This window comes from Lingula anatina, chromosome 2, assembly GCF_051362555.1.
Source record: "Lingula anatina isolate TDL-2025a chromosome 2, LinAna3.0, whole genome shotgun sequence".
Lineage (NCBI taxonomy): Eukaryota > Metazoa > Brachiopoda > Lingulata > Lingulida > Lingulidae > Lingula > Lingula anatina.
In genome coordinates, this window is record NC_141768.1 from 19,282,598 (window position 1) to 19,309,246 (window position 26,649).

The 26,649-nt window shown below is 34.9% G+C and overlaps 1 protein-coding gene across 2 annotated transcripts in view; it reads left to right on the plus strand.

Annotated features, from left to right (window-relative positions):
- The window catches only part of LOC106169610 (5'-3' exoribonuclease 2), a 32,736-nt gene extending 9,052 nt beyond the window's left edge, over positions 1 to 23,684 (plus strand). Inside the window, exons 17-32 of one of the 2 annotated variants that reach the window (XM_013549120.2) lie at positions 381 to 530; positions 990 to 1,084; positions 1,559 to 1,643; positions 2,038 to 2,088; positions 2,428 to 2,535; positions 3,089 to 3,178; positions 3,620 to 3,692; positions 3,890 to 3,973; positions 4,355 to 4,535; positions 5,130 to 5,186; positions 5,730 to 5,798; positions 6,231 to 6,365; positions 6,986 to 7,098; positions 21,132 to 21,177; positions 21,399 to 21,642; positions 21,960 to 23,684. In XM_013549120.2, the coding sequence (XP_013404574.2) occupies positions 381 to 530; positions 990 to 1,084; positions 1,559 to 1,643; positions 2,038 to 2,088; positions 2,428 to 2,535; positions 3,089 to 3,178; positions 3,620 to 3,692; positions 3,890 to 3,973; positions 4,355 to 4,535; positions 5,130 to 5,186; positions 5,730 to 5,798; positions 6,231 to 6,365; positions 6,986 to 7,098; positions 21,132 to 21,177; positions 21,399 to 21,642; positions 21,960 to 22,016 (1,638 nt within the window). In that variant the 3' untranslated portion in view covers positions 22,017 to 23,684. The remainder of the gene's footprint in view (positions 1 to 380; positions 531 to 989; positions 1,085 to 1,558; positions 1,644 to 2,037; positions 2,089 to 2,427; positions 2,536 to 3,088; positions 3,179 to 3,619; positions 3,693 to 3,889; positions 3,974 to 4,354; positions 4,536 to 5,129; positions 5,187 to 5,729; positions 5,799 to 6,230; positions 6,366 to 6,985; positions 7,099 to 21,131; positions 21,178 to 21,398; positions 21,643 to 21,959) is intronic. The other variant, XM_087003979.1, reaches the window with a different exon arrangement.
- The last annotated feature ends 2,965 nt before the right edge of the window (positions 23,685 to 26,649 follow it).

Consider the following 26,649-nt stretch of genomic DNA (forward strand, 5'->3'; position numbering starts at 1 on the left):
TTTCCAATCTTGCCATAAAATTCACAATTTTTTGAAATATTGAACTTAGCTTGAGTATTATGGGTGGTGCAGACCAGCTCTTTCATTTTCAAATAATACATGCCTGCTTGTCATGTCTGAACTTCAGTGATGTTTGACCGAAGTTTCTCACACCAATCACAAGTATTATATTGGTCTATTATCATTTTCACATGTCATTCTACAGAATCACGAAATAAGGATAGCCAAATGAACATTTGTGATGGGCATAGTAAACCGGTAAACTTCAATCAAACTTATCAGTAAAAATCAAAGTCAGATAAGCATACAGATATATTGAAGTTTGAAAACGCATCAGACCTGAAGCTCAGGGTAATGGTAATATTTACTTCTGTTATCAGAGAATTGGCAGCACCCCCAGCCCTGTGACCAATGTCCGGCAGGAGGCTTACAAGATGAGAATGGAGGGACAGAGGAGGACCATGGGCTCCACAGCTAACCAGGAGGCAGCACAGGTTTTGAAGGCTATGCTCAGATCAGATGGAGAAGAGGTGAAGTCTTGAGCAGATGTAGTTATCTCAGAGAAATTGATTGTATTGGATGTTTTTTTTAATGAATGGATTTTATAGGAGTGGTTGGTATCCTAGCCTTTGAAAACTATGCTCAGTCTAACAACTTGGGGTTTTATACATGAGGTATTTAGGAGAAAGCTTTTCTTGAAATAAAGCTACTGAGGGATGCAAGACAAATGGGTATGCTAGGAGAGGGTAGGTAGGTAGGGGATTGAGACAGTTACCTGTAGATATAGTGGAAGTCTTAAAACTTCTCTTCAAACTGATATGATTTCGTCTTTATGCATCCCTAGCTGAAATATCTGAATGAGTATGCAAGAATATTGTATGGATTAATTCGAAACAGATATAGCTTATATTTCATTTCTTGCTGATAGTGCTAGTGCTTTATTATACAAGGTTTGATTAGGTTGCAACTTCAGTTTCTCAAATTTTCAGAGCAAGAACAAAGATGACAAGACAGCAGGCAAGAGAACCTCGACAGAGGCTGACCTTGACAGCGACGAGGAACCTGAACCAGCTGATGAAGTTAGGTAGGACAGGCTGCTTAATTATATCAGGGGCGTGTTTCCATCTGACATGGTTCCACCTAGCTTGACAAAACCCTTACTCAGTAGGCAGTTTTATTATGAAATGCTCAGCATTAGAAGCCAATGACAACAGAGAGTGGTTTTGCTCCCTGTGGTGATCTAATCGTAATCTAGTGGCTGACTGAGACAGTTACATTGAGTTTGGCTGATCCAGTAACTGTAAAGTGTTTACTTTGAAATTAAAAGTCTTCTTGACACTCATAATTATATTTTTTTTATTGCTTTTTTTTCCAGAAACCAGTCAGTCTGAGTATTTAATGCTTCAAATAAATGTTTTTAACTTTGTTTTAGAGATGTTGATGAGAAGACAATTTTGTGCTGACCATGTATTCTATCCTTGACATTGATTAGTTTTGACCAAAAGACAGAAGAATAATAAATCTATGAAAATGTGTTAATGTCTTTTATTTATTTCAGATTGTGGGAAGATGGGTGGAAAGACAGATATTACCAGAGCAAATTTGATGTTGGAGAGAATGATGTGGAATTCAGGATTAAAGTGGTATGATTGTCATATAGATTTTTAAACTGCAAATTAACAGAAAAGTGTCCTGAAGAGACTAGTATATAAAATTTAATATGTGTGTGTGTGTGTGTGTGTGTGTGTGTGTGTGTGTGTGTGTGTGTGTGTGTGTGTGTGTGTGTGTGTGAGAGAGAGAAAATGGAAGATGTATTCCCATTTGTCATGATATCAATTGACATTTTGTCAAATGAAAGGCTCTCAAATGACTAAAGTAATATTCAATATCATGTCACTCGGAGAAAAAGGTGTTCAAGTTAATGTAAATTCCTGTCTTCTATTTTTGCCTGTTCTAGGTTTTAATTATCTGTACTTATTATCACAATGATTTTTATTATTATTATTTTTTAAATTTCTTTTTTTGATTTGATTCCAGGCACAGAACTATGTTCGAGGTTTGTGCTGGGTATTAAGATACTACTACCAGGTAAGTCAAGGATGGAATGAAGTATTTGCTCTGTTTTACTTCTAATATACAAATAGAAATAGGGAATTATAATAGCATACCTGCACTAGAATGATATAGCATTACAGGAAAAAATTACTCCAAATGACACCAATACTTATCTGTATGTCAATTATTCAGAATTGTTTGAAACTAATTATATTCAAAATAAATAGGTAGATGAATAAATGAAGTAATACATGATGTAGGATGTATGAGATGAAAATGACTTAAATAAATTGGATCTTTCTTTGGGATAACAGTTTTTAAGCTGGAGAAAAATCCCATCTGTAAATAATTTTATTCTTTCTGTCTTACTAGGGCTGTGCATCATGGAAGTGGTACTTCCCATATCATTATGCACCCTTTGCCTCAGACTTTATCAACATAGGTGATCTGCCCAATGATTTTGAGATGGACACGGAGCCAGTAGGTGTCACCAGTCATGGTGAACTGAAACCTGTAGTCTCCTCCTATTAAGATAATCTTAGCGCACAAGACTTTTCTCAATAAGAATGGTGGTGGGCAAGGCTACAGATTAGATTTGCTCAAAATCATAGTTACCTGAGATGCGTTGCACTGACTTTGTAACCCAACTTGAGTCCCAGTAACTCTCAGAATGGGATGAAATGAAAATTAAAAAGAAGAAATAACATTTTTTTTAGTTATAAAATAAGCAGAAAGTTTTTTAATTTATAATAACACATTATTATCCTTTAGAAAGTATTTTGATTTATCATATTTGCGTCTTTTTAAATGCATCACAAATTTCTGTGGCAAAATTTGAAACTTAAATATAATTTTGCACATGATGTGAAAAGGGAATGCAACTGTCTTACATCCCCCCCCCCCCTCAAAAAAAATATAATAAAATAATTGTCATTAAACATGTAGATAATTTAGTCTTATCCACAAAATTGTCAGCTCTGGTCCTGTGAATTTTTTTTAAACAGACAGTTATATCCTTATGTATTTTTTCCAGTTTAAGCCTTTGGAGCAGCTGATGGGGGTGTTCCCTGCAGCCAGCAAGAAGCATCTACCTATTACCTGGCAGATTCTTATGTGTGATCCAGTAAGTAAATGTAGAACTCCTAAATCCAGTTTACATGTGAACTGAAGTTGCCTGGTCTTGAGACTGAGAATTTTTAGCTGTTTTGACCCAGGCAGAATCAGTAGTAACCCACTGAAATGGGGGTTAAAGGCTCGTTTCACATAAAGAATATTACCATTGTCTGTATTAGATATGTAAAGTATGTTGGTTTGTACTGACTGACATGCGTCAAATATGTTTATAACACCAAAGATGATTATTTTAAGTTTTTTTATAGAATGTATCTAACATTGGTTATATATAACCTGTTGAGGGCTTTGTGATAAAAATTTTCTTGTCTTCAAAGTATGAATTAAGTATGGTTGTTTGCTTATTGTATATTGGACTATAACTTGGAATATGGACTTTAAAAGTGGCTCAGCTTTTACTCACATATACTTTATTTCTTACACTATGACTCAGGATTCTCCAGTCATTGATTTTTACCCCATTGACTTCAAGATTGACCTAAATGGAAAGAAATATGCTTGGCAGGGTAAGATTTCAGCTCAACACTTTTTCATTTTATTAAAGCAAAGAAACGATGTTTTGTGCTAAGTATTTCATTGTTATATTCTCACTAATGATACAATTTGTGAGATAACCATGTGGGTATGAGTGCATCCATGTATATAAATTTGCATCACTAGCTGGTATATATCCATGAAGGTTTTATCTTATTTCATTTTCCAGGAGTTGCTCTCCTACCTTTTGTGGATGAGAAACGTCTCAAAGATGCTTTGAAGAGTGTATATCCAGATATAACTTCTGAAGAAAGTAAGCAGAGTATTATGGCTTTTTGTAGATGATCAGTCATTGGTTGAGTTTTATATATACTTGTTAATTTTAATCTACTGCTGGACTTTCAGAGTGCAACAGGTATATCTAAGGAAGTGTTGTTTGGTGGTCCTGAGGAGGACATCTGCCTATACCAGATGGTTTACATGATTAATTGTTTTGGCCTTAATAATAGGTCTCTTGCTGTAAACAAATTTTTTTAAAAAGCTGATTTTATTGCCCATCAAAAGTTTTATCAGCTGTGCACTCAGAGATACAACAATAATTTTTGTTATGTATTGACTGTAATGTTGTCATGCCCAAATTCAGGACTCTTATAAACAAATGGTCTGAATATACTGAGATAATTTTTTTTTTCAGAATTTAGAAACATCCGAGGAGAAGACAGGATATTTGTGGGCAAAAGCAATCCTTCACACTCATTTTTAGAGGCTTTGTATGAGGGAGATGCTGTAACTGACCCCATAGATCTGGATGGCAAGTTAACTTCTGGAATACGAGGCACAGTGTGGTGTGATACATTGGCAGTCATGACAGGAGAGTAAGTTACTTTCAAGATGTGTTGAGCTGGCATCATGCTGGTCGCAAGGCTTTTGCTACTTGCTGAAATGATCGATGTTGGGTTAGATATGTAAGAAATTCAGTTGTTTCATATAAGAATTGACTTAAAATTGATTTGGATTTATAATTCACGATTTGATCAAGTTTTAAGTGATGCCATTGTGAGTGAGTCTAGTTTTAAGTGTAAAATGTCACAGTCGCCAGTGTGTGGATAATTTCTCTTAAAAGGTTTTTTATAAGATTATTCGAGTAATGACAGTTTACTATCAGAGTTGACGGTAGCAGGGAATTGACCTGTAGTTATAAAAAATCAAGCATTCTTTGCATGTCTGCTTGAATTATTGTCCCCTACATCCCTTTAAAGATATTTTTCTATTTGTTAAATTTAATTATATCAATGGAACACAAAATTTTTTACTGCAACCTTTGAATGTTTTAACATGCAGTGCTACCAAGCAGGTCCGTTATTTGTAAAATTAGTCTTCTTAATCTTCTAACATTTTGCAAAGTGAGGCCAATGCAGTCAGCCACAGGTTCTATTAGGTTTTGACCTTTTTCTTGTTCTTTATTTCAGTACAGTGAAGTCTCCCCTTCCACAGCTAAAAGATCTCAAAGACAACAAAGTCATAAGGTATGTAGATAACAATGTTTAAAATGAAAGATTTCTACAATTTATCCATTGATGTTCCAAATTGAGGATCTGTTTTGCATGAAAGTTAGAGTAAATTATTGTCTGGGGAAAAATTAAGAATAAAGTTGAGAAAAAAAGGGTATCTTTAAAAGTTTGAGAAAATGATGTAAGATATTGAAAATATGTCTCAATTAATGACATGAAAATAAGATTGTTTTACATTCTTGGTGCTAAAAAGCACAATTTCATTACCACATTTCATTAAATGATGAATACAGCATAATTCAGTGTAATTTCAGGGCACCTACTACATATTCTGCAGAAATGCTGGCATTTTCTGAAAAATTATGAACTACAAGATTCTTACAGAAGCTATGGCTCTCTAACAATATGATTATTCATGTTACCTTGCAGGATAACACAGATACACCAGCTTAACTTTTATTGAATACTCTGTTTGATGTACACTATAATGTCCCTTGTTTGAAACAGACGAAAACAGGTTTGTGTACAGTTACAACCTTTATCTCTTTCCATGTCCAGTGCATTGTATAAAGACCCGCAGTATGAACGTGGATATCTCTTCCCAGCTAAATTGTTGGAAAATGTTCAGTAAGTAGCCACTTTGTCAGCTTTTTGAGGAAAGTTTATTGTTACATTCCACAAATGATAATAATAATAATGGTATTAATAATAATAAGTAATTATAATAATAACTATGAATAACTATGAGGAAATTTATTAACAAAACTGTTTTTTCAATGACTTCATGGGAATCTAGTTTATTGTGTCAAGGTAATGACCAAGGCATTTTATTCCTTGAAAGTCATTTGATAAGGCATGATTTTATTTTAGTTTTAAAAGAGGGTTAGATTTAAATTTGCATAGATTCTGAAAAGGAATTACTATTATAACACCTTACGTTGAGATCAGTTTTTCTTTAAAAAAATACAATTAAATGTCATCAACTTGATGAATTGAAGATAGTTGAATTGCTGTTGACTTTAAAGCACTCCCTTAATTTTGCCCTTGATGATATCAAAGGATGCCTCCAAAGACACTTAAGCCAGAGGGGATGGGCAGGAACCAACCTTACAGACCACAGCTGGGTTTTGATCGTAATAGCCATTACCGCAACCCAGCCGACAAAGATATTTCTTCTGCACAGAGGATGATAAGGTACCGGTATTTACATGTTAGCATCCTAGCAGATATTTTATTATTGTCACTTCATTTTAGCCAGTTATCTGCAATGTTTTTGCCCAGTTCAATTCTTAAACAAGTAAAGTACAGATATGAGGAATGTGAGTAGATAATTTTGGGCTTGGTGAATTATTGAAAACCAGTGGTAAAAAGGTGTAAGTGCCAGAATAGATCCACATCTTATCAATTTGTCTTCTCAGCACTTCAGTTTGCTGGCCATTAAAGAAAATTTGTCAGTCAAATCTTTCTATATTTATTGCAATGTTTTACCCTATAGTACTTTGTTTGAGCAGAGGGATATCTCTAGCAGAAGTAAAATTTTGGTGATTTATTCTATGGCACCTTTTATCCAAAATGTGCTAACATAAGAGAAGCAGTTAGTTGTTTAGTTACTGCCATCACTTGTTTTTTTAAGATTGACTTAAATTTTTGTTCTTCAACAAAAGTGTACATTTCCAAATTTTGTTTTTATTTATCACATCTAACACTAAGTTTTGAGATTAGGTCTAAACCTGGGAGTGCACATTTGCCCAAAACTTACAAGAAAAATTAAACTTCGTACATCAATTTTAGTGTGATCTTTTTCTTTCTCCCAGGCACAACATGGACAGGTTTGCGGGACAGGGCACATACAGTAATGCACCACCACCAGGACATTATGGCAGAAGTTTTATGGGTAATGGTCCACCGCCACTCATGAGAATGGGTGGTAAGTGAAGTTAGACAGTAATTTTTGTTTATAGATCAATTTTGATTTAAATTCAAGCTTAATAATAACTGTCTAGCTTGTGGGTCACAGAAGTATTTTGGGTCTTTTTTTTTTTAAAGAAAGAATTTTCACTTATCTTTAAACAGTTTTTCAGGTTCTCTTTTATACTTGTATGAGTGGTTATTGTTTTTATTGTTGCTCTTAACCTCATAAGAATGAATGATTAGTGAGTAGTATTGTAGTGGATGTAGGAATTCTGTTTTGTATGGTGCTGCCATCTGTTGGGTCTTTTTTTACAGCACAGAAGAAGCACAATAGATTATAAAAATAGGGAAAGCAATCCTCTCAGAAATCTACTGTCATATTTCTCAGCAAAGGAAATATACTTTAGCTTTAATATCTTTGCTTCAATATCTCACCTGAATGCAAAAAGGCTTTTTCAGTTTTTGATGAAAAAATGTGTACCTGATATGAAAAAAATGATAAAAAGACATATTAAAGAATTGAACTGAGTGAACTATGATATTAAACAGACCTTATCATAATGATTCCCTTATTTTTATACTTGATGGTATTTGAAGTATGCCCCATTACATAATGTGCAAATCCATATGGATTTACGAAATTTCCCCAAAGCATAACAAACACGTTAGACCTGTCAAATTAGATAAGATAAGAAAATTATTCAGGATTATTTCTCTTGAGTGTTTAGCCAGCATATGACTCAAAATTTTTTTTCTGCTTAAAAAATGAATGTATTTGTCTTGCCATCTGAGAAAAATTCTTTATTTTTATAGAAGTTTTATATCCTGACAGCTGCCCACATTACAGGGTGTATGAGTAGTTGTTTAATCTGTTCAGAGACATCATGCCTGAGCTGATATTACGAACAGTCGAGCACTCTTGAGCCAAAAACTATGTCCTGTGTCAGTTCCAAAATTGAAAGTAAGACGAGATAATTAAAGACAAACTCTTGACATGTTTATTAGCATGCATCATAAGGGCTATTGTTTTGAGTGAACTGACACGATTAATAGCTTCAGATAGGACTGGTAACTTGGGGTCTCTTCTTAAGAACAATCAACCAAACATATTGAGTGGGATTAAGGCAAGTTAAGCTACCTCTTACATAAAGGTTAAGACATAAGGCTCACGCGCCATGAGTGGCACCAGACAAGGTTTCTGGACCAACATCTCTGTCTCCTTTAAACTTGTAAGTCAACACTCTGTGCAAGCAAAACCACCCCGGTTCCCCTTCTCCCCGTCTTGACAGCCCCATGGCCGAGACAAACTGTTTAACCTTTGCGCCATATTGGTGTTATCCGCTTTTGTTTCTTTCATTTAGTAATCTTGAAATTTTGGCATGGCAAAGTGAATCAGCAACTGCCATGTTTTGCATGTTTGCTAACCTTATTTGGTCAAATGATTTTCTGGTGAAATTTATTTGGTGTCTATGTTAATATGTTGAATTATAATCGGCTTGGTTGACAATCAGGTCTGCATTTGATAGGGAGTAATTCTCATTTTAAAACATTCTGTAAACAAGTGTGAAAGTAAGAATATTTGGAGAAGAGAAAAATTAAGCACTGGATATAGCTATTGAAGGATCTACAAAATTCCAACAGTGTTCTTATATTGGACTGTGTGATTTTAGTTGTTTAGTTGTTTTTAAATTTATTTTGTTTTTTATTATTTTTATTTTTAAGTAGTATGTATCCAACAACTTAAAAGGTAAAAAAGTGTACAGTGGGGAAGTTTTTATATTTGGTCGGTTAACAGGGATGTTTTTGCTCAGAATTGCTCTTCTGCTATTAGTATTTATTTCCCTTTTTCTTCCACATGTGTATAAAATTATAATATTTTTTTATAATATTTTTTATTTGTAACATTTGAAGTGCCCCTTTCAAACCCTCCTCCCACACATAAAAAAAAAGAAAAGAAAGAGAGATAGAGGGGAAAATGAAAAATCAGAATTAAATCACAAGTGACAATTGGTGTAAATGTTATGTCCATTGAAGCACAAGAGCACATTGTGGAGAGGTAAGTGGTAGCGACGTGGCAGCTGCCCCGCTGTAACTGAGCATACCATTATCTTCCCCATGCCACACTGAGCACCATGAGGACTGGGCTGGCTCAGGTTACAGTGAACATGGTTCTTAGTCATGGTGTCATTGTTTTTATTTCCTTTTATGTCCAAAATTGACAGAATTACAGTATTCATGAATGGTAGAACTGATCTGATTTTTATCAGTTTGTTTACTGTGAAAAATGAAATCCAAAGACAGAAATCCATGGAATATGCATAATTTGAAGGTTGGAACACAACTGCATAACTTGCAATATTTAGATTTGTGTGTAGGTTTTACTACATATTCAGAATTAGTGTTTACTGGAATTGAGTTGTCTGTCAGTCTGTCTGTTCTTTCATAGATCCAATTTTTGATTGTGTGAAATTTTAAACACATAAAAGACCTTGACCTTGAATTGTTGTGCTCCCTGGTATACAGAAGTCATTATGAAGGATTTCCAGATTTCAGAGGTAACTTATTTTTTATTTTTGAATCTTAGAAAATTGAACTGACACTCAAATTTAATTGAATTTCTCATCCCTTTCCTTCAGGTTTCAGTGAATTTCAGTGAAATTTTACACACATGAGGATCTTAACATTAAGCTGTGCTCTGTGGTAATTAGGTCATGGTGTGAGATCCATGGAAATAAGAATCTTGGTAGGTGTGTTGGTCTCTCCTTTATCTGTCACAAGTTTCACAACCTTGACAATTTGTGAATGTAATAACTTCAATTAGGGGTGAACTAGGACTGCCATATTTGGAATACAATTTTCCAATGGGTTTCCTGAATGAACTGCTCTCTGGTTTACCCTCACCTTCACCCTCTTGTCAAGGTCAGAGGTCATTGATGGACAAACTTTTGGGCTCAATTACTTGAGAAAGAACTAAAAGGCAGACCAAGCTTCATACACAAAATAATCAGGTCTTACAGTACGCTTGTTCCAGAAGAGAGCTTTTCTCTCATATTATCACTAAATCGGAACACAATGGCATGGGTATTTGTTCTAGAGATTTTAATGTTCTTACTCAATGGTTGCATCACTTTATATCTGTGAGAAGCTAGAAAACATTAAATACAAAAAGGTCCCAGCTTGCAGTTAACAATTTGTATTAAAATACATTTTGTGTTTGAAGGCATTAATATATAATTCACATTCTGCTTTTGTCAACATGATATATATTGTCAACACGCAACCAATAACATACATAATTTATGATAACCAGTTGATTATCTTTATAATTCAAAGTGTACAAAATCTGTACCTGTTGAACTACTTGTTCAGTGTTCACAGTTTTCTAAAATAGTTTTGTGTGTCGAAATGAAGCAGTCCAGAGTAGCAATCATAAGTGCTCAAGTATTCTATGAAGAACTTGTGAGAAAATTGAAAAATGATTCAGTCTGAAAAGCTCCCAAGCTGTTGAAGCTGAACTACAGCCATTGTGGGCCAGGAATATTTGTACATTGCCACTTTTGAGTTTATGTATGACACCCTTCAGTGGTGAAAATCACAACTTTCTCACACATTCCTTTTATTGAAGGTTTCATAAGTAAATAACGTTGAGTGTTCACAGCCAGATTAAATAGTCGTTTTATCCTTTTTTTGCCTCCAGCGCGGCAATCCACATTTTTGATCAGAACATTGTTTGGCTGTGTGGTAATCCCCTTTTAACTCTTTGTTGAGGTCTAAAAAAGTGAAGTGGGTGGAAAACTTGCTTCTAATGTGGAAGGAGGATTTTCAAACAAAATGTCAAAATTGCCGCCTGATCTATTGTGAGTATTGGAGCAAGGCAGGTGATGGGACTGAGGCGACTGGATTGATAAGGAAACAATACTGTCTGCCTCTGTGTCACATTCGCTTCCAAGGTTGTTTTACAAGATTCCAATCGGAAAGAAGAAATTAATGAGACCCAGTTAATTTATTGCATTCAAGAGGCCTATTATTATCTGCTGTTACACTCCCTGTTGTTTTTTCAAGTACTATTGTCTGCAATGGAGGAGTATGTGTGGCTCCATCAACCTATTACCAGATTTTTCTCAATTCCACTTCGCTATTTTCTGCTCATTTGCATCGAAATTGTAGCTCATCAGTAGCTTTTGATCTCTTTTGTCAAACATGGATTGAATTTTCTTTCATTTTTTTGCTCCTCTGTTAGAAAATTACACAGTTGCGTAGGTTTTTTTGCTTGGCAAGAGAAGAGCAGGTTTAAACTTGCATGAGCCTATTGATGGGCTGTAATGTATGATTGACTGAAGTGTAATGATTGTGAATAGCAGTTCGTTATGCCGAGTAAAGCTTCTGTCAATTTTACATGCAATTAGTATAAAAAAGACTCTTTAGTGAGCTTCAAAATTAGCGATTCAGAATCAATGGTTACACGGTTTGCGAGCATCTTCTTTGCAAGGAATTTGTTTTTGTAATGTTATGTTGACGTGCTATGCCATTCATGGAAGTAATTAAGAACAAATATAAGTCTACTTAAGATGTAGTTACAGTATTCTTGAGTAACTCACTCTCTGAGAAGTTGACATGTTGTCACTCCTAGGTATTTCGAACCCCTCCTTTGTATTATAGTAGGATTAATAGCCGACTCACAGGGAAACTGCTTCCATCTTGTAACAGGAGCTCGCCACGTAGTGCTTTAATTACAGCTTGACACCTTATTCAGGAGTTCATTTTCAGCAAACATTTTGAGATTTGGGCAGAACCCTCAGAAATTGGCTGTGTATTGTGTGCGCGTATCTGAAGAGGCTGGTAAGGAGGCTGCAGGTGTGGGTGTCAGCACAGAGGGCACGGTGCCTGGGTGCTTAATGCGGCAAAACGCAGCGACCAACACGTACTTGTGGCATCTTTTCCGTTGCTCATTTTAATCTTAATGTTAGCAGTATTACTAATGGATAGGAATGTCTTTTTTTTTTTTTTTTTTACACATTTCAAGATTTATTGTATTAATGTTGTCATGATAATTTATCCTTTAGGTTGAGTTACATTTTTACTAAAGAGATGAAGCTCATATGGAATTACAATAAGAAAATTTGTCATCAAAGAATGTTCTGCTTCATATGGTTTATAAGGGATCATCCATGTGAACAGTGTTTTATCTTATCAGTGAAAACAGAAAGGGGAGTTCTTGATGATAGAGAGGTGCCTTCATTGACTCATCTTTTCTACTTGACTGTAATCAGGATGGCACCTCATCTAGCCTGAAGGCTCCAACAAACTGAAGTACTTTTCTTTTTCTTTTTTTTTTTTTTTTTTTTGAGGGGGGGGGGGGGGTGTTATGATATTCAGTACCTCTGTAATTTTTTTTTAAATTTAATATTTGTATTGCAGTCAAAAAATGGTTCCTGTCCCTTTAAATCCCTCAATTTTGTCCATGCTATAGTTCAAAACAACTATTTTGAGCTCTGGCAAGAGTGGAAAGTCCAAGTGGATGGGAATGGGCAATACAGACAGTGAAAGTGAGATATAGTATTTTTAGACAAAGAAAAGTGGCTTTATTGATGACAATTGACTGTATGTAGGCCCTCTTGTAAGTCATCACAACTTCTTACTCGAGCTGTTTGGAGTGATTGTTTGGTCAATTGAGACACTATTGTCTTATTGGGTATCAACCAAGGCCCTTTATCAGTGCTCTTCAGTCAACTTGAGAGTACTTGGTGTGCACTTAGTACAACCCGGACGTCATCTGAGCCAGAGTTGGGTGCGAAGAGGAAAAAGTTATACAATCCCATGAGGATGCCAGAATAGTGAAAATCATGGGTAATATTGTGAGATGTGTGATACATCAACCCCTCTTGTTAGGCCTCACTGAACATGTGCTTATGGCACTTTAGGGGTGGGGAGGGGGGAGGTGGTTGGGAAAACCCCATAAAAAACATGACTTATGGACAAATATTGAAAAGTGACTTATAAATATGATTGTTTTAGTCTATAAATTGATCTCCATTCTGGATAAACAGGATGAAGATACATTGCAAAGCAATTTAGTTAATTATGGACCACTGTGGCTGTGCACTTGGCACCTACCTGTCCACACCTCACCCATACACAGATGTCTGACTTACTCCTGCTGGTTTGGATGTTTGTGAGTAAAAGCTCCCTCATTAGAGGTAATTGAACGATCCCTCCCCATTTGTGACAAAGCGCTCTCCTGTAGATAGAGGTGTGAAGAGGCTGCAGGGGCAAATTGCCTACCAGCGGGTAATCGGGCTCTTTTCATGGTGATACATTGACCATATGATCTGCCAAGTTGCCTCACAGCACGCCAAAGCAATACTCTCTACTTGAGAGGCACACTAGTTACATTAATCTTTTTCTTTTATTTTTTTGGGCTATTTGTTTGGTAGCAATAAATGTGACTATTTGAGAAAGGGCTCTCTGTAGGCAGCTGATGCGGTGTAGGGTGGCTTAACTGACCTCTCTCCGGGTGGGGGAAGTCAGTCAAAGATGCCATTCTGATCTCACTAATTGGCAGGCGGGTAATTGATTCAGTTTCGAGTCATTTTGAGTCATCTGCCAGTGTCATCATCATAATCGTACTGTGAAAGGTTATGTACGTGTTCCAACAACAATTTTGTTTCTTTCAATTTATCAGAGTTCTTGCTGAGCAGAAGTGCCTTTGTCCGGTGACATCAAGTGGCACTCTATCAGCACCATATTCACTGCCATGAATCTCTATCTCCACTCTCAGAGAATAGAATTGTTCAGGAAAAGAAAATTATTGTAGTAGCGACCTGATCACTAATTTACTGTGCTCCTTAATTGCTTTTGTGAACATGCTCCTCGCTCCATCCTCAAAGTAACATAGTACATTGCATAACAAGTCAGATAAAGAAGAGATAATAACCATCTTGATATTACCCGCTCATCAATTTATCGTCACCTTGCCAAAAAAGTGAAAGAAAATCTCATAACTGTACCCAGTTGCTATAGAAACATTGTCTGCCAAGGTGTCAGGATTGGATCCCACCTTCTTATTTGATTTTGCACCTGTTTTACTATTCAGTAATAGAAATTCTATTTCTGATAAAAAAAGAATCAAATGAAATAATACATGCTATCATGTTTTGAAGCATTTAATGTTCTTCTTATCTGATTTCTCTTAAAATTTTGAACTAATCAAATTTGTGATATTTTGAAGTAGAAAAAATGGTTTTGTACTTGTTTCATACAAATGTCATAAATTTGACTTGGATAAAAATATTTTGATGAAATAGTTTAGACATTGACTTTGGGAAGTTGGACATTATTTATTTATAAATGAAGATTTCAACATCCTGAAAAATTCAACAGACGCAAATTGAATTATCATAGATATAGATATCATAGATATAACATGTATGGGATATTGGATGTGGAGAAATCAAATAACAGCTAGCTAGTTTCTCACAATGGTTGAAGTGAGTTCAGTTGAAAAATCAGTGCCATGGGGAAGTGATTATTGTTACCCCAAATTACATGGGTCTGTTACACCTAGCTGTTTCCATATTTTAGTGTTGAAATAAACCGCGTAACAGTGGGCTGTGTGTGGGCCCTTAGACCTGGCAGACTGCCAGCATGGGCCCCTGTGCCTGCCGTGCTGGACTGATTCCTTTCAATACCTCTCCCAGTAGTTTTACCACAGAACTATGTAATTACTGCACACATTCATGCAATTCTAATTTCATTTGGAAGAGACTAGAATTACCCACCAATAATTATAGGACAGGGCATGGGTGGGTGTGGGACGGGGAAGCGACGAGAGAAAGGATTGTGTTCTTGACATTTTTTTATTCTTCTGTGCCTTTTAAAAAGTTCAGGTGTGTACAAATTAATTGTCTGTTGTTATGTACTGGTTATCAAAAGTTCATTCTCACATTGGTTATATGCTTTTTGAGTGGATCAGAGTTAATGTTTTAACATGAAGATATAAAAAAGTAGAATGTAACCATATAATATTGTTTTTTTTTTTCATGTCACAATTGCAATATTCAATTTAGAGTAACACTTGAATAATCATTATGATGTAAGTATTATTTTAAACATTTTAGGTAAATACCCATGGTATTTTTTATTTGGTTTTTAATTATTTTTTTATTATATTTGTGTTAACATTATTTTAATACTTGAAATAGGTGTTTGCCTGCGCACTGAATTCTGATGAATGATCACTCTTTGCTTGGGTATTATTAGTAAATAATGTTACCTATAAATATTAACTTAATTAAACCATAGCATTCTGCGTCATCTCATATTTTACCTTTTTTTGCCAACCATTCATAATTAATGATCATTGCAATAAAATGTTGAATGGTACACTGATATTAGTTTGCAGTTTGTGCTTTTTTCTCCCAGAAACCAATACATATTTGATGAGAAAAGCATTGGGTCATTTTCTTTTCTGATAGATAATAGGACTAGAAAACATGTTTTTGACCTGAAGTAGCCCTACATATTAGCAGTTTACCAAAAATCAATCTGTCGCTGTGGATGTAATATGCAGAGAATCCATGCATGTTCAATACATTATATTATTTTCACTTGGAGGTGTTAAACCCCAGTTTCTAAGAGAGACTTAATATTGTAGGTTTCTCACTAGAGGAGTGGCACTTGTAGCGTTCTAGTCGACAGCAGGAACCATCATTCTGCCCTGACAGATGTCTTTACCTACTTCATAAAGCTTCACTGGCAAAGATCAATGGGGAGAGATTTGTGACAGATATGCTTGTCCATGGAGATCAAAACCTTGACTTACACCTCTCTTGTTAGCATTCTTAATACCTTCTATGACACCCAAGCAGTAAGAGTAGTGGCAGGACCCTTTTTAGGCATTTTGTGTTGTCGTTTATGGTGCTGTTGGGTAAAAGATATGTAATAAAAGGTATATTTGGTTATTTGATTTCAATAACACAAACATCCCTGTAATCAAAGTTTCACCACTTTTTAGTTTTGGTTAATTTAATATAGAGAAAATTTTGTTCAGACTCAATTTCATCTGTTGGGATGCAAGTTTTTTTTTTTCTTTTTTTTAAGTGTCTAACATATCTCTGGTAATGAACACCTTAAAACAGTTTCGCAATTTCAAGGCAATAAGTAGGCACTGGAGTTTTTTTGTCAGTCAACATATTTATCAGGCAGATCAGACAGTTTTGATGCATGTTTCCCCTGTTATAAACTGTTGCTGAAAGTTAATCAGGTAGGAATAAAGATTAAGAACAGCACTTCAGGAAGTCAATCGCTGACAGACGGCCACATTTTCAGACAGTTGCCATGGGGACTGGTTTTGAATTTCTTTGAACATAGCAAGGTATATTGGGCTTTTTCAAGTGTCAACAAACTTGTATTTAAATGCAAGTCATTAGGCAAGCCTGATTGTATTGACAGTTAGGCTTTATGTGAGTAGACAATGGCAACTATTGATGAATCCCACCAGGGAGAGTGAAAGCATTGATTTGTGATTGTCCCCGTGGGGGCTTACCAAGGGGCCATAGAAACACTATCTCAGACACAGCGGTTTAAACTAATTTTTCTTTTGAAGTAAGAACATTTTGGAGAGTTTTTGTTATCTGTTTTAAGGTAAAATAAATTTTGTAATTCTTTTTTACTTTGGAATTATTGTAAGTGATATCATGTAATAAAAATTTTACATTGGCTATAAACATACAAAAAATGGGAAATAATACTATGATTTTAATTGTCATTTTTATTTATATTTTGAAACTATTATATCTCATTTTAAAAACTCAAAATAATTTAATTACAAAAAAAGTAAACTCTTTTTGTGAGTTAATCTCTTAAAAAAGTTTGAAGGATTTTTTTTCAATCTTAAAACAAGAGTGTCCCAGTTTGAGCCCCGTTTTTGCCTCCAAGTAGTGAGTGCTATCAATAGCCCCTGATCTAAGTACAAGAGGTTGAAGGAGAGAGTAAGAGCTACTTACTTATGTGTAAATCTGTACCCAGACTGAGGCTGAGAATCTGTTGACTTATTGAGGCAAAGAGAAAATTGCTAAACAATTTGAATGAAAATCAAATTTTGTCCCAGTTGAAGGAGTGTGATATTATTTTTGTGCTCTAAGTTATTATTCTTCTTCGATAACTCTCTGTCCGGCTGAACATTGGCGGCTCCTTGATAATTCAAGCATCGAATCAAATACACTTCCACTTTCAAATGAACTTGTATTACTCTGAAGAGATGGGGATTATTTTGAAAGCAATTTATTTTGAAAACTGTAATAGAAAATAGATTTTAAATTTGTTCTTTATGTTACAGATACTGCAAATGGTATATGACAATTTATTTTCTGTTTGAAGTTTGTGAAGTGTGTAAAAAGATTAGATTCTTAAAAAATGAAGAAAAAAAACATTAAGACTGTGTGTGTGTTTGTTTGTTTTAATTGATTGATTAATCAATTGATAGAAACAAAGCATTCAGTTAACTATGTTTGTATAACAACAAGGGGTCAATTAAAGGATATTAATTCTTTGAATTCATAAATTCGGTGCGTTTCCTTGAAATACTTATGTGAACATTTAAAATATAAGTGCCAGGTCTAAGAGGAGACTGGGAACATTTGGACTCCTGGTTGCCTTAGAAGCACAACATTATTTATCACATAAGTGAACTTCAGTACCTTTGTTCCTGTTTTTTTTTTTTTTTATAAATATTTCTTCAAAATTTCTTAGTTTTGGTGATTCAATCAGGAGAGAAAGTTGTCAGCTGCCCTTTAAAGGAGTTTTGGTTCCATTCAACACTTTTTAAAGTTTGGGGAGGGGTTATCCCATTCTGTTACTATTCCTCATAAGCAATGTGTAAGATACAGAATCCGTTTGTGTGCCTGACAATGCTGAAGAAAAGGAAAGTGACATAACTTGAAAAATTCTGTTTAACTTCTGCTATTATAAATTATTGCCTGATAATTTCCTGCAGTTTAATCTTTTATTTTAGATGGTTTGTTCTTCAGCTTTGTTAATTGGTACATGTCAATAAGTTACTCTTTGTCTGCACAGATTTTTCTGTCATGTCAGGTGAATTTTATTTAGACTTTTTCACTTATGAACCAAATTTTCTGTATTTTGCAATTTCTTTTTTAATTTATTCGTTCATTTATTATTATTTTTTGTCATGATTTTAAAAAAATCTTTTAAGGAAAGAGATTGAATAGGGCAGATTAGAGAGAACATTTTGATATAAAGGCATTTTGATGAAAATATGAGGTTGGCAGATTATTCACAGGGTCATTGAGTTCTGCTAATATATGTTTGTGTGCATCACTTTTAGAATGGGGTTAAATTACCAGCTTGACATGAAGGAAAGAAAGAAATTGGTTATATGATTCCATTTAAGCCCTTGGTGAACAACAGGCAATCTCCTCAGCAAGCGTAGTCAGTAAAAAGGGAGGGGGGTATGTTGTAACCCAGAAATTCCTGACAGAGGTTTAACTTGGGACATCCAGTGCACCGATCATCCGTGTCCAGACACGGCATTGTTCACAGCACTGGACAGTGGCTCCTTTCATCTCAGGGACAAGTAAGCCGTGAGAACGGTCACAGTGATGTGTTTGACCGTGCCTAGGCCAAAACAAAAGCAGGCGAGCGATTACCTAATTTGCTCAAAGAGTTAGTCTGCATGTGGGACCCGTGATTGCTTCCCATCTCCTCCCACATGCTCCCAAATCTGTTTGGTCAGGATGAAAGTATAATTGACAGGCCGACATGCAGACCGGGCGAGGCATGACTACAATAGTGTCGCTGAGGTATTTGAAAAGTTTGGAGGATACGGCGTTTGTTCAGCGGCTTTTGGATAAGTGTCAGCTAGTGCAGTCAACAGTGATGTCGAACTTATACTAGGCAAACAATCAATTGACTAGGAATTGCTTTGGACAAATATAACAATGGCCACAATTAAGAAGCATTAAGTTAAGAGAAGTCAATATTGCTTCTTGCTTAGGGATGCCATGGGAGGCCGATTTACCATGGTGTCTTAGCAGTTTTACTATCATAGTTCAGTATCAAAGTTCAGGGCACATATTGCATGTATTGGAAATACAAGATAATTATGACACATTTCCAGTATTGTCTGAATACTGTTCAATAATGGGTTATGGGCACTTTTCTTCCCCTATTGAAACCATATTCAAAAGAAGGTTCAAGTTGCAATTTTCCCACTTTTCATAAACCAGATGAACTGTAAGTCGTCATGTCTGTTCTGTAAGGGCACTGTCTTGATTAGTCGTGTCATGGGGAAGCTGTTTACATGATTGTCTTGTAGAATATATAATTGATAAACATGGCCCATTAAGAAAAATGACAGACAAGTACTTCACTACAAAACATTACCAGTTGTTTAATGGAATTCTTTAGGCTTGATACAAAGATCAATAAGCGATATTTTTAATAGCATCTGTTCCTCCCTTGGCATTGAGAGTCATTGTTGTCTAAAATGTTGTGCGGAGGGAGTCTTCAATGTGCTTACTTAGCTTTACTGTGTAGCTTTTGTTCCCATTCAAGACTTGGCAATGATTTGTATGTACCAAGAGATTTCCCTTCACAGATTGGCATTCAGCTTGCCCAGGGATTAGATATTGACATTTTCAGCAGAAAAATACAAATCCCACAAGCATTGTTGTTGTACAAAAGAGTCCATTACACCGCAATGGAGTGAGGTAGAGACCACCTTGTTACTGTAAGCCCTCTCAAGTTTTGCACAGATAATTCAGGAATATTAATTGGTTGTACATCCATCAAAAATCATATTAAATAGAAGTTTTATATGAAAAAAAAAATCATGGAGTATATATCAATGATCAGTCCTTAACCCCATGATTTGAACATTTTGAAAATATTTAGTTTCAAACATCTATTTTTTGTATTATATATTTCCTAATAGTAAAAATTGTGAGTCACAATACGGCAATCCAGTTACAGTATCTAGTATAACAATACAAAAATCTCAGTAAAAAAGAAATTTAAAATGAAAAGAAAAAAAATTTTTTTGATTGTAGCATGTGACTACTTCTCTCTATACTTATTGATGATTTTTGTCAGCTGGATGATTCTATATGTAATAGGTCTGTTTAAATATTTTGAAATTACTTTTCTATTTCAAGGAAATGTGAATGAATACATCTGTAAGGAATATGAAACAATGAGTTCTGTACTATCAATTACATAGGGGAGGTATCTGTACTTTATATTTTGTGTTCAGTAAGTGTAAGCATGCTTCAAAGCCTCTCCTCGTTCAAAAATATTTTTTGAAGGCCAAATTTTTAGAATATTAGCATCCTGTGCATTAAAAGAGTTGTCAGTGTCAATGTTTAAGAGTCCCACCTCACCACTTAGTCATGTCTAAGTTCACTCAAGTGTTTTAACAGAAACACAAGAAACTTAATGAATTCAACTATGATAAGAAGGACATTTTATAACAAATATATACATTTTATATATATATTCTAAAAGGCACTGTAATGAACTAAGGTCTGAAGTGCTATCTTTTATCAGTTAATTAGGATTTGATGATGCAATATTGAAATGTGTAGCAGCAGACATAAGTTTGTATTAGAAAGGTTGTTATGGATTTGTTCAGTCATGTTGAAACTTCACATTCATCTCTTGTTTTTGTTTGTTTTCATGCCATTAGATTAAACAATATTGAATGTGTTTGCTGCAGTTATAATTTATAATTATAGGATACATTATTTATCTCTTTTCATATTAAGAGAAAGCTACTGTTGCATAGAAGGGATTTTTTTTTCTGATATTAACACAAGTTATCCCCAAAGATTAATATAACATTAGCTGTGATTAACTTACTGCCTCTTCCACAGATATCCTGACAGCAAGTTTTGTGGTTTCTGTTTTGAACAGCATGTTCAAAGTGACACACACATATATTTCTATTTATTTCATTTATTTTTATTGGTTATTTGTGGGTTATTTCCTATTTGGATACCACGGCATGTTTTATTTTTATTTTTTATATTGTAGGTCCACACCAAGGTGGATGGCAGTCCCATGGCCACCAAGGAAAAGGGTAAGCCAAAATAGAAATATTTTCACTTTTGCTGGTACATTCCTTTAAATTTTCCAGGTTGACTGTAAGATATGTATTGATAATAACCCCCTACCCCTCACCCCCCATACAAAAAAAAAAAAAAGAAGAAGAAAGAAAGAAACAGTGATGTTCAAAATTTTAATTATTTATTTTTTTAATATATTTCCTGTGAATAAAATAATTTTACAATGAAATTACAGTGGTGGTTATGGCAGTCAGGGTGGCTATGGAAGACAAGGGGGTTATGGTAGTCAAGGAGGCTATGGTAGTCAAGGAAGTTATGGTAACCGTGGAGGCCATGGTGGTGGTAGCTATGGTAACCAGAGAGGCTATGGCAGTGGTCCCCAGTCCTGGCAGAGGAATATGCAAGGACAGAGAAATGCATATGAACAAAACCAACAAAGAGGTGGCCAGGGAGGCTGGCCTGAAGACAGAAGGAGCAGGGTAAGGCTTAATAAATCAAGTTTTTATTTCTGATATGATTTGTTAAGTTCTATTTACTTAATATGATTCTTTTTTCCCCACTTTGGTAGTCTTTAAGATAGAATCAAAATTTGATGGAAGGGCAAATTTTTAGTGAAAATAGTTTAAATCTCTTGAAATGCAAATAGTTGTGGTAATGAGATGTAAAAAATTACTGTAAAATCCAAGCTCACAAGCAAAGAGATGAAATAGTAAGATAATTGTATAAGAGGTAGTCATTTTTTGCTCTGCTGCTTATTTGCTGTTTATATCAATAATTTGTGTTTGTCATGTTTCAGTTTGACCAGGGGGGCAGAAGCGGATATCCACCCCCTCCTTTCCAAAGGAGATATTAGAGGACCAATTTACTTATTTTATTCCGGTCTAGCGTTTGCTCTGTTTTTAGATAAAATTGTACTGTCAACTCACATGACTCATTTTGTCACATTTTGTCATTATTTAACAAAAAGGTAAGCATGAACTAATTTCCCTCATGTTTTCCTGAATTCAAGAACTATCCTTAATGTGAAAAGGTGCACATTATTTGGATTTAAGATATGGCTTCATGATATTTACAAAGACTATCTGTAGAGTTGTTTTAGAGATTGTAACAGGTTTATAACAAAAATACATGGAACTAGTCAAATTAGATTACAGAATATGAAACGGATCTGATGAAAAATTTTCAGTGCTGCTGTAAAGTTTATCAAAACATTTTTGCAGAGGGGTGTGGCACTGTTGCTTTACATTGGTTTTCAGTTGGGCAGCATTTTTTAAATATCTGTTCAATGGAATTAATTTTAACTCGCCTAGAATTTGTTAACAGTGTTGTGGTAAGAGCAAGATGTTTCCATAATTTTTGCAAATTTCTAGATTTTAGGTCAGTGGGAGAAATTCAACATTTTACTTTTTTCTTTCAATATTATGCTTTTCAATTTCATCTTCTCTACTGATATCCCTGTGTTATTATCGCGAGATGTACATTCCCTAGCTCTCCTCTGAGTGTTGTTGTGGCTAGCACTCGATCAGTGTCCAGAGTATTGACCACCTGTCTGAGAAGTGGACATAGAATGGTGACCACTTGAACCACAGTCACTCTCTCAGCTTGTCAACCTTTCATATTTGTACTTGACAAAATGTCTAGTTATGGATAAATATTGACTATTAATGTTTTAAAATGGCTGTATAGTATTGTTTGTGTATAACTGAGTATTTTGGTGTACGAGAATGAAAAAAAATTGATTATGAGTTGTGACTGCTAAAAATCAAGATTAGAAAACAATAGTTCTGTTGCTATGGGAAAATACTGTAAAAAGAATAACAAAACTTTCCAAAAGGAATTAATATTTGGGTCTTTTTGATACAAAAAGCTTCCTTTAATTATTTTTTTATGCAAATCCTCAGTTTAAATAAAGTAACAGGGAAGAAAAAGCATTTGACACTTCACTTGAAAAGTTTTTCATTGAAAATGAACTGCTAAGTATTATAATTTTTATTATTATTAGTATTATTATTGTAAATATATTCCTCAAATATTGAAATTTCAAATTTACGAAGGACATCCTGTGCTGTTCTGTGTGAGAAAGTCGAGGTATATGATAATGTGTATTGAAAATTGTAGATTAACTGCCAACTGCAAAGGAAACTTGTTTTACATTTTACATAATCTTATAACAGCAAATCTATAGGTATTTTTAAAGTGGAGCAAACTTAGTATCATTTGTATATAAAACCAATGCCTTGTAACATATTTTTGAAAAGTCAGTGTGACAATTTGTGAATATTTTTCTTATGGGAGAGTTATGAAATCTGTGTAAGACGGCAGGTGTACAAGTTTTATATTGATAGGATTGGTTGGGGGAAAAGCTTGTACATTAGTTTAAGACAAATTAAGGATAACTTTTTTGGCACATTAGTTGCTGTCCTTTTCGGTTTTTGTGAGTAACATTACAAAAGAAATCATATATTTTTAAGGTTTGATGTAGATAATGTTGATTACGTACAATAAATTAGTCACAAAAACACTGCCTTGCTGTGGTTAATGAATAAGGTAGGCCTATCACTATGAAATAACCTTTATACGTTTTGTTAAGCCACTTGTTTGACATATTTAGGGGGTTTGTACATAAATAGCTTCATATAACTTTGAAATAATAAAAATTATGAATTATATGGTTATAAGAATGATATATCAAAAAGAAATTCAAAATGTGAATGACACGATACTTAAGTATTAATGGGAGTTTGAACCGCTCTTGTGATGCCCCCACCCTATATCAAATCCTGACAGTTGTACCAAACAGTAGAACAATTAGCTCTGTGCAAAATAATAAAAAAAAACGTAGTCCATTTATGCATCCAAATTATCATCTGAATTGCAAGTGTGGCTCGTTGCTTAGTGAAAACTGGGTAATCTAAGGGGTCTTACCTGGAACAAACCCTCTTAGGCGTGGTGCCAACCATCTATTTAATTTTGATGCAAAAAATATACAAAGTACATGAATCCTCTTCTGGGTTTTGTTCTCTTAATTTTTTGGCGTTTTCACCTGTACCGTTGTCTAACCTAGCGTTCCATCTACACTCGGTTGAACCCACAATTGCTGGTTTCTATTACAGCCGCGGTGGGACGCCGCGTAGAGTTGCAGGTGCAAGCGCTTTTCCAGAAAAAAAGCGCTGCGTCGCAAAATTTCAGGTGGTGTTTCATAAAAAATGAAAGAAGCTATTTTCGCTTTCACTGGCAAAAAAGAGAAAAAATAGTCAGTGCGTCTAAATGCATCGAGAAGGATCACGCTGATCAATTGTATTTCATATTGAAATTTGTTTTTTTGTTTTTTTTACTATTTTGATCCATTTTCCCTTGTATGTTTGCCTTTGTTAAAAATATTGTCCTTATCGACATTTTCCTTTTTTATTGTGGTGAAAATGTGCTGAGTGAACTCTCTTTCTCCTTCACATGCTTTAGGATGCGTGGGATGTGGAGCAGAAATCCATCTGATTAGTTTTTAAGGCGGTAAACGATGATAAGTGACATAGGGGATCGCTTCGGTAAAGAGCAGAATTTTTCCTTGAGGCCATTCATCCTTAAGTAGAAAGTTGATTTTATGGAGATGGGTTTCTTTGTGCTTATTAAACCCGGGGTCTTATGAGGTTTATTTGCTTAAATTTTAATCAAACGATAACAGCGCTGAAGGCATAGACGTGACGAGCACAAACAGTACACCGGTGAAGTCCTACATGTACCTTAGCAGACTATTTTTCCTTTCTATACTGATTCCAAAATACATTTTCAATCTTGTTTTCCATTAGGCTTTCTATTCTGCATCTTAAGGAATCATCTGATATAAGTTTGATTGTATTTCGCCTTTTTAAATATTTTTCATTATCGCCAATTATCTCGCAAAAATGTTTATTGGGGAAACTTCACTGAATACTTTTCAAATTTTACCACATATTTTGCAGCAGGCAAGTCTCCATGACACGCGACAGCCTCTGTCGTGATAATACGATGGCGGATCATGTGGAAAGGAAAGGATGCGATTAACTCTCCCTGCTAGTATCTTCAGGGTAGAAGTTGCGAATTTGGTTCTAATTGGGGGATTAATCTCCCGGCAAATTACTTATAGGTTGTTATGAGGGAATTAATTTTGAATTGAAGATCTCACACCTGCGCCACGCAGCGGCTAAAGAATTGCTCCGTTGTGACACTGAGCAAGAACCCGCCATTGAAGTAGATGTATTTTAGTCCCTTATCCATTTTCCTAGACAAAGGTATTCAAGGTAACCGAACCATCTTGATCTGCGATGCTGTGCGATAGAGACTTGCTAATCTGCACAATATACACAGCGACGCTGGGCAAGTGAATGTCAAATAAAGAACACGCGCCAACTTGTTCTGGTGACCCGTCTGTCTCTGCGGCTCATACTCTCTTCAACATTTGTTACACCATTCCGTTCTGTTTGAAATTCGTTAAAATATTCTCAACTCACTGTTGTTTTTGATCTCCAGTGATTAATTCAAGATTCTTCAAAATGTAAGATCTCATTTGTATTCAAACTTATGTAACATGGACACTCAAATTAAGTGGAAACTCTACCGTTTCAAGTGACCCTCGTGCAGATACGTGGGCCCTTGCCACCTGTTTAAGATAAATATTTTCCCGGACAGGGTAGCCACACAATGGACCAAAGCTAAACTGTTACCTATCCCTTCAGATCTTCAGACACTCAATTCAACCTAAAGGACCTTATAGCAGCATAATTTCGTTGGAACAAATGTTGCTTTCGTAACCTGATAATTTGATTTTGTTTCCCCGGATAGCTTTAAATAACAATGCAGATATTATGAACTCGGCCTGTCACATATCAACTTCGAAATCGAAACGGATAACTAAACGGATAGCAAGTTGTGTTTTATTTTTTCGATTTTGTTTTCTTTGTCTTCCCTTTTCTATCTTTATTTTGTTTTTATTTATCTTTTATAAGAAAAAGGGTCCTCTCAATTTTTATTTGTAAAATAACATGCAAGAAATTGGGAAGTAAAGTAGAAATAATATACGATGAAGACAACGCCTGTCACGAGTGTAATCGGTACATGAATACCACTCCCTACATTGTAAAATGATTAAAATGCTATTTATAATCTCATAACTCTTGTAAATCCATTTGATATGTCCATAAAATAAAAAAAAAATACATTCATCTATAACTAAATCCTATTTACGATCTTCTCACGCCAAACAGGGTCTCCAGAGGAAAAAAATCTCAAGAGAACAGGAGAATATGTTCCCAATAATAAATGTCAGGATAGAAATATTATCTTGAATTGCAACCTTGATTTGTGTGTTAATATTTTAGATTTCAGCATCCTTTTTTTCCTTAAGGAGGAACGCCGAGAGAGACACGTGCCTGTTTACAGAAACATGGGCAATTTTCAAAAGTAATTGATTAGTTGCATATACTAGAGAATAGATGGCCCGAGAGCGAGGTCTG